This window comes from Nesoenas mayeri (assembly GCF_963082525.1).
Source record: "Nesoenas mayeri genome assembly, chromosome: 5".
NCBI classification, from domain to species: Eukaryota; Metazoa; Chordata; class Aves; order Columbiformes; family Columbidae; genus Nesoenas; species Nesoenas mayeri.
In genome coordinates, this window is record NC_137548.1 from 4,869,049 (window position 1) to 4,884,521 (window position 15,473).

Sequence of the window (15,473 nt, forward strand, 5' to 3'; positions counted from 1 at the left end):
GCATCACCCAGTAGCACCTTCTGTGTGTCACACTTCCTGGAAACCCTTGTTGGGATGTTTTAGGATTAGTTTCTATAGGAATTATGGGGGTTTTTTCTGTATTGACTACATTATGTATGGAGTAATGGTAATCTTTTTGCAGCCTTGGTGCTCTGTGCATGGTTAGGCTGGCACTAGGAGAAGAGAGGCTTTCAAAGTTTACCTGTGGATTTGATGCTGCCTTTCATTAAAATGAGATTTGCATAAGTCCTTCAGCTGGCAATATCATTTTAAGCCCTCAGCTACCTAATAATATTTCTTTTTCTGATAGCAGCAATGGTAGTGAGATTGCTGTGAACCTTTTAAGCTTCCAGTGCTAGCAATAAGCCTACGAAAAGCTGTATTTCTCTTGTTGCTAAGTAATGCAGAGTTCATTTTTCAGGGTTCCTGGGTTCTCCACTGTGTATCAGGTGTCTCTGTCTATTGTGGAACTGAGGTCAGCATGAACTTTTGTGACAAGCGATGGAAAGTTCTCTGGCAGCTTTAAATAGATTTTTTTTGAAGTGCATTAGAGGCTTGGCATGTGTCTGGGATTCTATTACGCTTATCCTAGATAGCTGCTCAAGAAGCCAGTCAGTGTAGTATGTGAACATACATGAACAGCAGTGATACGACGTTGATATTAAACTTCTTTTCCTTACTTTCTTGAAACAGCTGGTGAAAGGGCTGGAGCAGGAGCTGAACCGGCTGTACACACTCTTCTGCTCCCGGAATCCAGAGTTTGAGGAGAAAGGAGGGAAAGTCTCAATCGTGTCCCACTCGCTGGGCTGCGTCATTACCTACGACATCATGACTGGCTGGAACCCCTTCAGGCTTTATGAACAGTCGCTGCAGAAGGAGAAAGAGAAGCTTGAAGACCGTTGGATGAGCTACGAGGAGCAACATTTACTTGAACAACTTTACATAGCTGAACAACGGTAATGCATCCACTTCTGATTGTTAAAGGAGAAAACAACATCTCTAGATGATGCCATTTGAGTCCACATCCCTAGATGATGCCGTTGAGTGTTTCCAGAACCCACCATGGCTGTTATCATTTGTGGTTGATGTTCTTCTGCTGGTGCTGAGTGGCAGTGGTAAATGCTAAACACTGCTAATAGGAGCTCTGAATCCACATCCCACGGCTGTACCAGAACCAAACAACGAGCTGCTTACTGCTCGCTGGCCAGATGCACTGGGAGCAGATGACAGCCAGGAAGAGAGGAGGCGGTCAGGCCATTAGTCCTGCTTGAGGAGAAACACAACAAAGTAGCTCGCAGGTGGGCAGTGAGCTGGAATACTGAGTAGAACCTGAGCAGTGAAGTTCTGAAGTTTCTAGAGGAAAATGACAAGTTTTCTCTTAGACTCAGCTTGGAAATGGAGCTCCAGCAGCTGGATACAAATGTTGTAATTGCTGTGATTTGGTTTAGGGGGCTGCTATTCCGTGGCGGATCATTTACTGACTTCTTTCTGCTGCCATCTAGAAATGTTTGAGCTGTTTGGGTTGCAAGGCAGTGCTGCCCCCTGTGACAAACAGGATCTTGGTTTCAGCACCTTGCAAGTAGTGGTCGGGATTCTCATTGTCAGATCATCGTGGTGTCCCCACGCTGTTTAGGTGACCTCCCTGTCCTAACATGGATATTGAGGTGCTATGGGACACCCATAGATAGAGAATCCCATAACAGTAGCTTGAGCTTCAATCTTTCAAGTGGCAGGTGAGTATAAAGCGTGATCACATTTTTGGTTCCTTCTTGGCGGTACTTTGGAAGCATTAATAGAGCATCAGGTCTCCTGCAGTGCTTGAAATGGGTATTTGTGTAATTAGGGATTGGCACAGGACATCTCTGTCAGCTGCAAGGCTGGATAAAGTGAAATCTTTCTGAGAGAAGTAAGAAACCTAATGAAGTTGTCTAGTGGTAGAGACATAGCACTACCATATGACCAGGGGAAAATTACCATTTTCACACTCATGCTCCAGCTCCTTAGGCATCCTCCGACGTGCCATCAGGTTAAATCCACAGTAATCTAAGTATCACTTGAGACTGGTGATTCTGTATAGAGTGGCTCTCCATTTCAGAAGCCATCTTAGTGTGATTGAGTCTGAAATGATAGAAAATATACTACTGACATGCTATTATTTCTGGATTTCTAGTGTTTAAGGATGGCAAACACATAACGGATTTCTGTAAATGCTTATGCCTGAGTAAGGTGTGTCGTAGCATGTATACATATTCTACATTGTAGAATAACATACATACAGCATCTGAGGTTGTGTATGGAAACCTTTCAGCAGCAGTTCACAAGAGTCAAGAATTCTGTATGCTGTATTTTTTAAGACTGAATCAGGCTTATTAAAGCATACAAACTTTTTTGAATGTAATGCTCCAGACTTGCTTCCTTCTAATCAGGATGGCTGAGGTTATGCTTAATATATTTGCTTATGTGATGCTTCTGTGGAACTGAAGGACATGGTGTTTTCCTGCTCTGACGAGGGTGTAATACTCTGGTGCTGGGATCTGGGGCAGTTTTACCTTCCAGATGGGGTGTTCAGCTGGAGAAGAGAAGCTCTGGAGAGACCTTAGTGCAGCCTTTCCATACTTAAAAGGGGCCGATAAGAAAAATGGGGACAGACTTTTTAGCAGGGCCTGTTGTGATAGGACAAGGGGTGATGGTTTTAAACTAAAGGAGGGAGATTCAGGCTGGACAGGAGGAAGAAATCTTTTATACACTGAGGGTGGTGAGAGCCTGGCCCAGGTTGGCCAGAGAGGTGGTGGATGAACCATCCCTGGAGACATCCCAGGCCAGGCTGGACGGGGCTCTGAGCAACCTGAGCTGGTGAAGATGTCCCTGCTCATGGCAGGGGTGGCACTGGGGGAGCTGGGAAGGTCCCTTCCCAAGCCATTCTATGATTTATATTGTAGCTACATTTTTAATTCAGGCTAACCAGAAGAAGACATGAACAACCTTTTTTAATAATAGTTGAAAGGGTGGGACAGCGCTCTTTAGATATTCTACCACAATACAGAACTCCATAATGCTTAGGCTATGGAGTTTCCTGTGGCTCTGCCGTTTTTTTCTTTGTTTTGTTTGTTTGTTTTTTAAAAACCAAAAAGACCAGGTGATTTGACTGCAAAAAACACCAAGGAAACAGGAGGTGAGTTACCCCCTTCTGAGGAACAGGGATGGGCAGATGTTTGGGGTGGTGAACAAGGAAACTGTTGTGTCTTGATTAAATCCTTTTGTGGGCAGAGCCACAGGATTTCACAGACATTGATTCTTTATCTGTCGAACTGCCTCCAAGAAATACTGATGCCAGAACTGCCTCTTCCCAGCATGCGAAACTGTTGGACCCCACAGGAGCGCTGGTTTGGATCAAGGAGGTTAAGGCTACACTTTTTAATTGGATCTCAGAGTGATCTCTATTTTCTAGGGTGAGAGAGATAGAAGAGAGGTTACGTGAGTTAACGGCATCCACCGTATCAAACCCACCTGCCTTAAAATTTAAGGTATGTATGTTGGGGAGGGTTTTAGTGAAATATCTACCTGCTGTACAAATACACCTGCAATAGGAGTTATTCTGCATACATTTTTTTTTTTACATCCCTAAACAGGATGTTGGTAGAATAGTGGTTGAAATGTGTGTATGTTTGTGTAAACATGTGACTGTATTCATATATTACAAATATATATGTTTATATGTAAATATATAAACCTGCACCTAGATTGATAAAATATTACATGTACAACTGTGTGGAAAGGTAAAAGCTATTTGGCAAATTACATCATTAATCCCATATCTTAAACAATTTCACTTCTACTTTCTAGAGTAATCCTAGAGTAATTTCCTTGGGGACTACTGCTAAAATGTCACATCTTTGAGCAAATCTGATTGAATTTCCTCCAGCAGTCGATTTTCTTTCCAAATTCCAGAGCTTTGACAGTTAGCACAAGTTCCTTGAAGTCTCATGAAATAGATTGCTTGCTAATCAGCTGTATAATTTGCTATGACTTCCTGTCCTTGGGAAAAAGCATTTTCTGTCTCCTTGGTGGGATGTGTAACACTTCATACTTACTCGACTATATCCTGAAATATTAAACAGTAAAAATGTGACATGATAGATGAGAAGAAAATAGATTATTGTTTCTTAACTTGCCATTTTTCTTCCTTTCTGTATTCAGAAGGCGTCTTAGAAGCCAAGGTCAATCTTGAGCCATAAAAAAGGGGAAACTAACCATAATTCAATTTGTCATAGCCTTCTTTTCACCGCTGCTCGAAAGCATGTATCATGCCATTATCTCTACTATCAAGGAAGCTGGAGTCAGGCTGATATTCTTCCAGCTCTGGAAAAGATTCTTCTTCACTCGCTTGTGTTTAAAGTGAAGATTTTTTCAACAGGTGCTTTCTAGAGGGAGCAGGGAAAGAGGGGAAAAGAAAGCGGGGAGAGGACAGTATCAGTCCAAATTACTGCTAGGTAGTTTGCCATGACACTACATAATTTTTCTTAACCTTACTGAAAGGAAGATATTGTTGTCCTCAGGCCGTATTGCACAACAAAATGGGCGTAGAATCGTAGGACAGTTTGTGTTGGAAGGGACCTTCAGAGGTCATCTAGTCCAGCCCCCTGCCATGAGCAGGGATGTACAACTGTAATAAAAAGGCTTGTGACTGTCTGTATGTTCCTTCTTTTATGGACTGAAACAAAATCAGCTTCCCAGGATGAGACATAGTCACTAGTCCTACGTTAAGCAGAGTTAAGCTTGCTTGTTGAGCAAGCACAAAGGTAGCTTTTTGGCAAGGTAAGCATAAGAATAAATACAACAGCTAACTTGGCTGGTTTTTCATGTTGGAGGAAATGATCTTTGTGATTGACTGACCCTTTGGGGAGGTAAAAATAAATAATCCCCACAATACAGAGTGTATTTTACTCTAATAATATATTGGACAAGGCACCAGAATGGGAACTTGAGAGTGAGGTATCTTTGTCTCTCTATTTGTCATCAGATGGCATAAATGAATAAACTGTTAAATCAATAGAACCTGCATGACTTAAAAGTAAATCCAACACCACATTGTAAATGTAAAGCTTATATATATGCAGCCTTCTCCCCAGCAGCTGTGTAAGAGGAGTCAGGGTTAAAGGCTAAAGGAGCTGAAGAACTTCAGAACATGGGGACTGGTGTGATGCCTGCCTCTCGATGACCTGTGGTGCTTGGAATAACTGTTGTTGGATGATGTTCGATGACAGTGGGGAAGGGGAGAGCAGGACCTCCCCTGGGGAGAGGCTGAGGGAGCTGGGGTTGTTTAATCTGGAGAAGAGGAGGCTCAGAGGTGACCTCATCACTCTCTATAACTACCTAAAGGGCAGTTCTAGCCAGGTGGGGATTGGTCTCTTCTCCCAGGCAGTCAGCAATAGGACAAGGGGACATGGGCTTAAACTCTGCCAGGGGAAAATTAGGCTGGATATTAGAAAGAAATTCTTTACAGAGAGAGTGGTCAGGCATTGGAATGGCTGCCCAGGGAGGTGCTGGACTCGCTGTCCCTGGAGGTTTTTAAACTGAGATTGGACATGGCACTTAGTGCCATGATCTAGTAAACGGACTAGAGTTGGACCAAGGGTTGGACTTGATGATCTCTGAGGTCTTTTCCAACCCAGTCGATTCTGTGATTCTGTGACTTACTGCAGCGATTCCCTGATACTGAGATGGAAATTCATTTAAATCTAGACTCGTCAGTGTGCTGTCCCAGAGTGCTTCAGGATTCCTCAGAACTTCTCATTCACCCAGGGTTACAGAAACTTGCTCCCACTTGTACTTGACCTTGTGGTTTCTGTGTAGCATCACCTGACAGTGATGCCAATGTTGGTAACAACTATTACAAAATCTTTATGATACTGGTGATATACCACATGCACAAGAATGATGAGAGATCAATGGGGTGATGATGTTCAGCCTTATCAGAGAGAATGAAGCCTTTAAACTGAATGCAGAAATGTGCCATGGTGGTTGCGCAAACAGCTGCCCAGCTCAATTCCCTGTGTAATACTGGTGTAAGTCTCTGTTCCCCTTGTCTGCTGAGGCTGCAGGACATTCCTAGGTGCAGAGCTCTCTATTTCCTTGCTCTGAGAGGATGTTTGGGATCCTCCAGGCTGAAAGGCAGCACAGAAACATAAATCTTAATCACCTTCGGTATCTTCTTTTTTAACATCACCGCTGAAGACGTTCACTTGTTCCCCACATTTACCTATGCACAAAAGAGCTGCGCTCCCTCACTTCTGTGGGCTCATTCAGCTGCTTTTTTCTTTCTAAATTCTGAAAATACTGCAGTCTGAAGATGAATGGGTGACTGTGTGAGTCAGCTTCTGCTTAGAATAAAAATAAATTCATTAAGTCTGCCGTTTATGAATCATACCCAGGAGAAAAATGCTATCTTGAAAGGTCATGTTCGTAAACGTTTCTTCTCTGTTGTCAAACAGTATTATATGTGAAGTGCCCCACTCCTGATTCTAGGAGAAACACCAAAATTAATCAGTATGTTCTAGAAAGATTTTAGTCCTCTATTCCTAGTAGATTGGGTGGCATGGCAGTCGTCTCTTCAGCCACTTTGCAACAGCGCTGAGAAGTCTAATGGTGACAATTTAAAGGACTTGACTTTTTGAAGACTTAATTTTTATTTGTAGCGTTTACTGCTTTGGTATTGAGCTGGTGCCACCCATTAAGGTACCCACCAATTGGTACTTTGTCTTTGTAAGCATTTCCAGAGCTGGAAGACCATGTTGGAAGCTTGTGCATGTAAGAAGATCCATAGCAAAGAACAGCGCCTTCCAAGAATAAAGCATCTGTAGGTAGACACTGTTAATCCTGTGTTTAGCAATAGAAATCATGGAACAAAAGCACTGTGTAACCACTGAAGCTATTTACCTTTTGCAATTTTTGCCTAATCAGTAGTGGCCTCAGGTGAATTCATGAAAACATCTTTTAAGCATCTGCTAGCAAGCGTAAGCTGGCAGTTGCTTTCTGTTTTCTTTTTAAAGCAGAAAGACTGTAATTGTGTACTCCAGGCACTTGATACAGGAGTAGCAGATAGACAGAGTTAAAGGTTACTTATTCAGTTTATAGGATTGCGCTGTGAATATCTGTTTCTATTGTATTTGAAGATAAGAAAGCTTTTTGCCCAAACTGCAAAAATGTAAGAGTCTGTGTAAAGCCTGATGATAAGAAAGAACAGCAGCTTTGCACTAGACTAGGGTGACAATACAGGTGACAGAGCAGCGCTTTGCAGCATATGACATTGAATAGCTTTGAAGACCTAGATATTTTCTTTCCCAATTGAATTGGGACTTGCACATTCTTTTGAAAGGAAGAGGTGGGGTACCGGTGCCAAGTCAGAGGAGGAGGAATCAGTGCTGGAATCTGATAGATGAAACGGACCATTATGTCTACGCCCGCGCTCCATGCGCTGACATACAGCGAAGGCACATGGGAATCCAAGCGTCCTCCGCTTGCACTTAGCAAGAATGCAGCCATTTCTTTTGCTGGTGAAGTAGCAGCACACTGGGAGTTGCTGGGTTGTAGCGCCCCACGAACTGGGCACGACTGTTGGGAAAGTCACAGTGATCGTGGTAAAATTAATTTTTCATATAAGCAAATACCCTGAAGGTTAAAAATTAATTTGACTTCTCAAAATATTTTTGCCTATGGAGTTTTACATCTGATGTTTCTAGGAGACGATGTTCTGAGGATTGGTGGTGGGATACAAAGCCATTCACCTCTAGGTCACTGTTGAATCCTGGCCCAGGTTGGTAGTGACCAGCAGTCGTTACCACTGATGCACAGTCAGTGACCTTTGTCGGATGGGTCAGTCCAAGTTTCCTCGATTTCTTCTCAGTGTTTGAGATGGTCCTTTTAGAGCAAAGTCACGGTAGCTTTGGCTGGTGTGCGAGTAGGCAGTGGAGTCTCTGTGTGCTGTACCTGTCCTGGGCAGTGGTTCCTGATGTGTGACATGGTGGCGCTTTTGACACGCGCCGTTCTGTTCACTTAACACCAGGTGGTGTTAAGATAAGAGGTTGTACATAACACCAACCTGTATGTGTGTGTGACTACTAGAAGTATCCTCTAGGTTGACTTTAATACTCAATGTATTTCTACTTGGTTAATGGGCGTGTGTAACAAAACGAGTCATGGAGTCCTTGGTTAGGGTAAGATTAAGGAGCTGTAGTAAACTTTGGGAGGTCACCTGAGAAATCAGACTTCAATCTTTATGAAACTCATCACATTTCCTTAGTGTCTCCCAAATTCTTCTTACTCCAGCCTTTCCAATGTTGGTAGACCTCTTTCAGTTCGAACACCCAACTTGTTTTTTGGTTTTCCAACTACTTTGCATCATGACATGTAACTCTTCTCACAGCAAAGTCTTCCCAGTTGTGACTTACTAATACTGTATGCATCCCCCAGTTGAAACTGAGAAATTGGTTGGAAGAGAGAAATCAAATCCAGCCACGTTAGAAAGCATTATTTCCATCCTTATTAACGTGGATGAAATCTCTCCTTAGGTTGAGAATTTCTTCTGTATGGGATCTCCATTAGCGGTGTTTTTGGCAATGCGTGGTGTCCGTCCAGGAAACAGCGGCAGTCAAGATCACATTCTGCCCAGAACCATTTGTAACCGCTTACTAAATATTTTTCATCCAACAGATCCAGTGGTGAGTCTTAATTGCAGTTGGAACTTTTTCCTTGACTGTTTTTAAGCATCAGCTGTGTGATAATGTGTGGTCTTCGAAGCATGTCTTGCTTTTTATAACTATAGAATAACAGTTCATACAAATAACTGCCTTAAATATCGTATACTTTTATTCTCTTTTCATATTAATACGCGTAAAATTTAAGATTACTCTGCTTTTTTTTTGAAAGATGTTAAGAAATAATCCTTCTCAGTCAAGTTCCTACTTGTGTTTCTTTCTGCCTTCCATTAAACATCATCTGTCCAAAGATACTACTGCTGTTAAAAAAGGCTTCACAAGCAATTTACAGGATGCCATAGAAAAACAAAGACGGTTTTATTTCCCAAAGGGTCCTGAGTAACAAATTATGAGAGGGTGGGATAGTTTTGGTGTAGCTTTGCCCTGCCCTTCCATAGGCAGCCAGTGTTGACTGTCAAAGGGCCTTTGATGCAAGCTTGAGTTGAGATTTCATGCTGTAGAATAATAATTTGGGGATACTTTTGTGTTTAAGCTCTGCCTGAATCTGAGCATATTCAGACTTTAAACATGTTGGTTCTGCTCTTCTCAAGATCTTGTTCGGCTCCAGCTGCTCAAAAAAATGGAATTTTCCTGGGATATCTAAGGCAAATAGTTACTTTCTTTAGTTTTAAGATAAAGAACAGCAGAGTGCTTTTCTACATCTGAGTAAACAAAAATAATCACTAGAAAATGATTCTTTCTTATTAAGCACACCAATTAATGGTTTGCACAGGGATCAATGAAGACTCATTAAGCAAAATGTTTACATAGCCAGTTCCTCCCACTCCCTTGTGTTGTCCAAAAGCAGCTTAACTGTTTATAAATATAATGTTTGCTCTGTCAATGAATAACAACAAACATCTGTTAACAGTAGCCTTTGTGGTGGTAACAGTAGCCTTTGTGGTGGTAACAACAACCTGTAGTAGAAGCATTGCAGAGAAATGTGCAAATGGGAGCACACAAGCAGCTGGGTGGCTGATATTATATATATATATATCTCTATATATATATATCTATCTTACAGGCTGTGAAAAGAAAAGTCAACCAGAATGTAACGCTGCTGTTCTGTCACTTTCTAGGCTACACTCGTTACAGATATTTTGGATTTGAGGTTGGGGAGGACTCTGTATGGGAAGAGAATGTGATTTTTTTTCAGTCTTGACACTTAGGATTTTCTTTTCTGAATGACTCTTGCAGGCCTATAGATTAGAACCTTTAATTCTGAAACACTACAGCAACATTTCACCGGTCCAGATCCACTGGTACAACACCGCGAACCCTGTACCTTATGAGCATATGAAGCCAAGTTTTCTCAACCCAACAAAAGAACCTACCTCAGTTACTGACAGCGAAAGTGCTTCAACTGGACCGAGCCCAACGACTTCACCGGTCATGGTTCGACGCCACTATGGGGAGTCTATAACGAATATAGGCAAAGCAAGTATATTAGGTAATTGTTATTTATGTCCTTTTTTGTTAATATAGGACCCCCTACAATCACAGAATCATTTCAGTTGGAAGAGACCCTCAGGATCATAGAGTCAAACCATAACCTAACCTAAACCCGGCATTAAACCATGCCCCTAAGAAATTGGTCTAAATGCCTTTTAAACCCCTCCAGGGATGGTGACTCCACCACTGCCCTGGGCAACCTGTTCCAATGCCCAACAACCCTTTCTGGGAAGAATTTTTTCCTAATATCCCATCTAAACCTCCCCAGTGCAACTTGAGGCCATTTCCTCTTGTCCTCTCACTTGCTACTTTGGAGAAGAGACCGACACCCTCCATACTCCAACCTCCTTTCCTTTGCAGAGCTTTGCTATTTGAGGTGCAACCATAAGCAAGCTATTCCTGACTGGTTTGGTTCTGTATATGCTTATGGCTTGTTTTAATCCCTACTGGCATTTACTTTGAGGAAAAGATGGTTTACGTATGCTGGAGACAAGGCTTGTAGGGAGAGGATGTGGGTCAAGGAGTTTATGCTATTGCTGCTTTGTTGTCGTCAGTCAGATTGAAGTAACATCCTGGTGATTTAATAGTTTCCACTCCATGGAAAAAAATAAATCTTGTTTGTGACTACATTTTCTGATACTGGCAAATAGGAGAAAAAATACTCTACGTAAGCTATTACGTTTCCATTTAACTCATGATTTTGCAATAGGAAATTCAGGCTGTTTTAATATGAAGTCTATGCCCTTCTGGCTTTCTGATTCAAAATAAGCCCTGGTTTAACTGAGCTTAAATTCACTTTCACCGGAGCTTATATCTGAGCGTGCACTTGCAGGTTTTGTTGACTCAAGGCTTTTCTTTAGCTCTCTATGTGGGATTTGGAAGAAGGCAAATGTGATGTAGTGCCAGGAGTCTTCCCAATCAAATAAGTAAAAGATATAAAACCAGTTTAGTCCTCAAGTGGCAATAGGCAGTATTTCAAAGCAGAGTTGCTTTCTGCTCTGTTACTGTAGTATCTGTAATGTCTTGTCCATAAGGTGGCAGCAAAGTCAGGATAAAAGATCACAGATCTGTTCTTAACTTTCACACTCCTCTTCCTGAGCAACCAAAATAGTCCTTTTAAAGGTGGCATGAAAGGGTTATGCCAACATAAGGACCCTTTTGGGAGGATTATCTTAGATGTCTTGATGAGATTCCATACACAGAAGGTACTAACATTGTTACAAAGCATTTTTGTCTTAGTATTAGACTTGTACAGATATGTTGTAATTTCTCTTTCATAAAAAGTAACAGATTTCTTGCTGCAGAAGTGTCACCATGTATTTTTGTTCCCCTAACTCCAGTTTCCAAATTATAGCCTTTGCATGTACACTAGATTAGTCTCACGATCAACAGTGTACACTGCGGTCAGATAAGCTGTTCCCACCCTAGAAAAGTATGAATAGCGTTTTCCTTCATCTGTCACTCAACTCTAATTGATGGATGCTTCAGTGACTTTAATTTGCAGTTTGATTTAGCTGCCCTTGTGCTTACTTTTTCTTTTTCCTCCGTGCTGAATGCAGGAGCTGCGAGTATCGGGAAGGGCCTCGGCGGGATGCTGTTTTCGAGATTCGGTCGCTCTAGTACAGCACAAACAGCTGAGACAGGAAAAGATGGAGCCGAGGGGGAGGACAAGAAGGCCACAAGTGTTGAGACACCACCTCTCCCGCACAGCAGCTCGGGCTTTGTTGAACCTGCAGGTTAGTGACGAGTCCCCCTCACAGACCCCATGGAAACCTTTACTGAGCTGCATCTGTGTGTTACGCCAGGCTGGAAATGCTGCAACAACGCATGCTGCTGTTTAATTCTGTTGCTTTGCCCTGAAGTCACAGTATCACAGTATGTTTGGGATTGGAAGGGACCTCAAAAGATCATCTAGTCCAATCCCCCTGCTGGAGCAGGAACGCCCAGGTGAGGTCGCACAGGAACATGTCCAGGCGGGTTTTGAATGTCTCCAGAGAAGGAGACTCCACAACCCCCCTGGGCAGCCTGGTCCAGTGCTCTGTCACTCTTAAATTTTCTCAAATTTAAGTGGAACCTCTTGTGTTCCAGCTTGATCCCATTACCCCTTGTCCTATCATTGTTTGCCACCGAGAAGAGCCTGGCTCCATCCTCATGGCACTCACCCTTTGTATATTTATAAACATTAATAAGGTCCCCCCTCAGTCTCCTCCAAACTAAAGAGCCCCAGCTCCCTCAGCCTTTCCTCATAAGGGAGATGCTCCACTCCCTTAATCATCTTTGTTGCCCTGCACTGAACTCTCTCCAGCAGTTCCCTGTCCTGCTGGAACTGAGGGGCCCAGAACTGAATCCATTCCTGCTTTTTGAATCTCTTAAGACTGTCCCAGAACTGGCCCTTTGTGCTCTGTTTAATCTTTTTTTCATCTTAAAGGTTTATCTGTATATCTCTTTGTACATACACTATATTTATATACTTGGATGTATGACTTTTGGCTAATGATATCTGGATATCAGTGGTTCCTAGACTCCTTCTAGGAAAAGCAGTGTAATTGCTACAGAAAATCCCACTCACTGTTTATCGTAAAATGGGTTTATTTACATTTCTTCATACAGTCGCAATCCTGAAGCAACCTGGATTTATAGGCACGTATGACCAGAGACAGAAGCTGCCCTTGTCCTGGTCTGAACTGCCCAGAACAGAAAGTGCAATTTTGGCAGCTGATTTTTTTGAAAAGTATAGGTACTTCCTTTACAGAAATTCATACTTCATTTTATTTCTAAACTTCTCATCGGCACTGTTGCAAGACGGGGGTTTCTGTTGTCTCTTGTGACAGCGTTCACATGATGCATCGCTGTCTGTTCATTTCAACAGATAACCCGAGTCAGTATTTGAGGACAGAGACTTGCTTTTAAACTTGAGGAAAACAGAGCTGCACAATGCCGAATATCACAGAGCTACCGATGAGGTCCTTTCGGGTCGAGGGTGGCATGTCAAGGACCTTCTGCGTGGTTTCTTTACCCTCTGTGCTCAAAGCCCGTCCCTGCTCCATAGATGGAGAACGTGGGGGCGCACGCAGAATGATGCAATCGGCCGCCAAAGGATTTGCTGCCGGTCGGGCGGCCGCTCGGCTCGCGGTGGGTTTGGCTGCCGACCAAGCTCCTGCAGCGGCCTCTCCTCGGGAGGGTACACAGAGTCCTTCGGGGCGTCCTTCCTGCGGGGGAGCTGGTTTTTAAATACATATATCTTAGTGTAAATGGCTGCGCTTGTCCCCTGGTATCCCAAGGCTTTGACTCCTTCTCCTCGCCGTGTTTGCAAATCAGTGCGATGCTCCCGGGTGATGCTGAGATGCCTTTTCATTCCCTGGAAGCCGAGGCAGTGCTTGTGTGATGCTCCCTTTAACGCAATTGGAGCCAAGAATTAAAATTCCTTGCAAGTGGCTTTGATAAATGGCTGTGTTTTTTACTCAATATGGGGTTTTGGCTTTTGTAGCTAAGCAGGCTTTTTAGTTTTGTCCTTTTTATTCTATTGCTCCTCATAGAGATTTTTTTCTAACCGCTAAAGTGCCTTAACAATAGGTTAGTCATTGGCCCAGTTAAACACACGGTGAAAATTGCTTTGAATGTGGTATTAATCAAACCCGCCATTGAAATGAAAGGATAACTGCTGAAATATATTTGGAATAATCTGGAAATTAAAAGGGCTAATGCTGCGTAGGGACGGCTGGTTTTCAGAAGGGGCTTATAAGATTGGGTGTAGTCTCCTTGTATAGCCACTCAAAAAGCAAATAAGTCAATTTATTTCAGAAAGTTCTGAGCATCCAGCTTCTGAAAGTCAGTGTTTCCTAATAGAGCCTCAACATTTGCTGGATACTTCTGTATAGTTATCATAAGGAGCATAAATAAATGTATTTCTATTGTGACATTAAGGAAAACAGCCGAATAAAGGAGGCCAGCTTTTTCCAAGCTTTAGGTTTAGTTTAGTTTCTTTTTCCTTTTGACTAAGCACCGCTCTGAGGTTTGTGCTGAAGGCATCTGCGTAAAAAAGGATGTATGTGCCATTAAAAATCACAGTTCATTTAGATGGATGTGCTATTAAACACAGAGATGCTATGTGTATTTTTATATACGGCAAGTAGAATCAGAACTGAAAGCTGATGGAAAAACACGCTGGTGTTTGTTCTTCTGCTGACACACAATTCTAACAATTTGTTTTGCTTCTTGTTCAATTTCCAGTGGAACTGGAGCACAGGATTGATTTTGAGCTCAGGGAGGGGCTCGTGGAGAGCAGGTACTGGTCCACAGTCACATCACACACTGCCTACTGGTCATCTCTGGACATCGCCCATTTCCTCCTGACCTTCATGTGCAAACACGACCAAGGAGACACCGACAAATCCAGTAGAGACGCTGTTTGAATTTGGGTCTGGGGATGGGGCGGAATGGGAAAGGCGATTTTACAACAAATGGCACAAAACTGATGTTTTACTGTGGAGCTGTTTATATATGGCATGGAGGTTTCAGGTTTAAGTGCATGTTTGGATTTTTTCCTGTTTCTAAAGAGCAAAAATGATTTGTATTTAAAAGCACTTGACAGTTTTAAACATTTTGCAGTGCTTAATTAAACCTGAAACGATTCCAAATTCTTGTTAACTTTGACTGTATAAAAAGCCAAGACAACGTGTAGCATCCCGTAAGCACGGTTGTGCAGTGTGCTTGGGTGACATACTTGTTAATGACCATAAGTGCTGTTTAGTTCATTGAAGTATAAAAGATCAGTTGACTAAAAAAAAAACAACCAACAACCTAAATTAATTTCCATTAACCAAAATAATTTGCATGAAGCAAATATTTGAAGTACTGTAATTATAATTTATTATTCTCTCTAATTGTTTCATTTAATTCCAATGTATAAAACATTACTTTTTTACTGGTTTCTTTTGACATAATTTAAGAACCACATTTATTTTCTACAGTGTTAAGACTTTTTCTCAGAAATACATATCTTTGTACTACTATTCAAATGAATATATGGACACTGTGGCACACTTTAAGTATTTTTTCATGAAAAATAAATATTTGTGGTTTCACACAAACGACATTGGTCACATTCTTCTCAAAGTTAAGTAACTGCCTTTGTTTTTTAGGTCCCAAGTGCTTCTCAGGGAGGTTTTGATTGCACATTAGACTTGGTCTGCAGCAGATCCAGCTGTCTTTTGGTTATGGTTACCATTATTAAAAGTGTGTGGTTGTATAAAAATATACGTATATTTC

General features: G+C 42.1%; 1 protein-coding gene across 1 annotated transcript in view; it reads left to right on the forward strand.

Annotated features, from left to right (window-relative positions):
• DDHD1 (DDHD domain containing 1) overlaps positions 1-15,190 on the forward strand; it is a 38,213-nt gene extending 23,023 nt beyond the window's left edge. Inside the window, exons 7-12 of the mRNA XM_080346242.1 lie at positions 694-956; positions 3,449-3,524; positions 8,568-8,717; positions 9,951-10,203; positions 11,765-11,941; positions 14,436-15,190. Coding sequence (XP_080202368.1) covers positions 694-956; positions 3,449-3,524; positions 8,568-8,717; positions 9,951-10,203; positions 11,765-11,941; positions 14,436-14,617 — 1,101 coding nt within the window. The 3' untranslated portion in view covers positions 14,618-15,190. The remainder of the gene's footprint in view (positions 1-693; positions 957-3,448; positions 3,525-8,567; positions 8,718-9,950; positions 10,204-11,764; positions 11,942-14,435) is intronic.
• Positions 15,191-15,473: the final 283 nt, after the last annotated feature.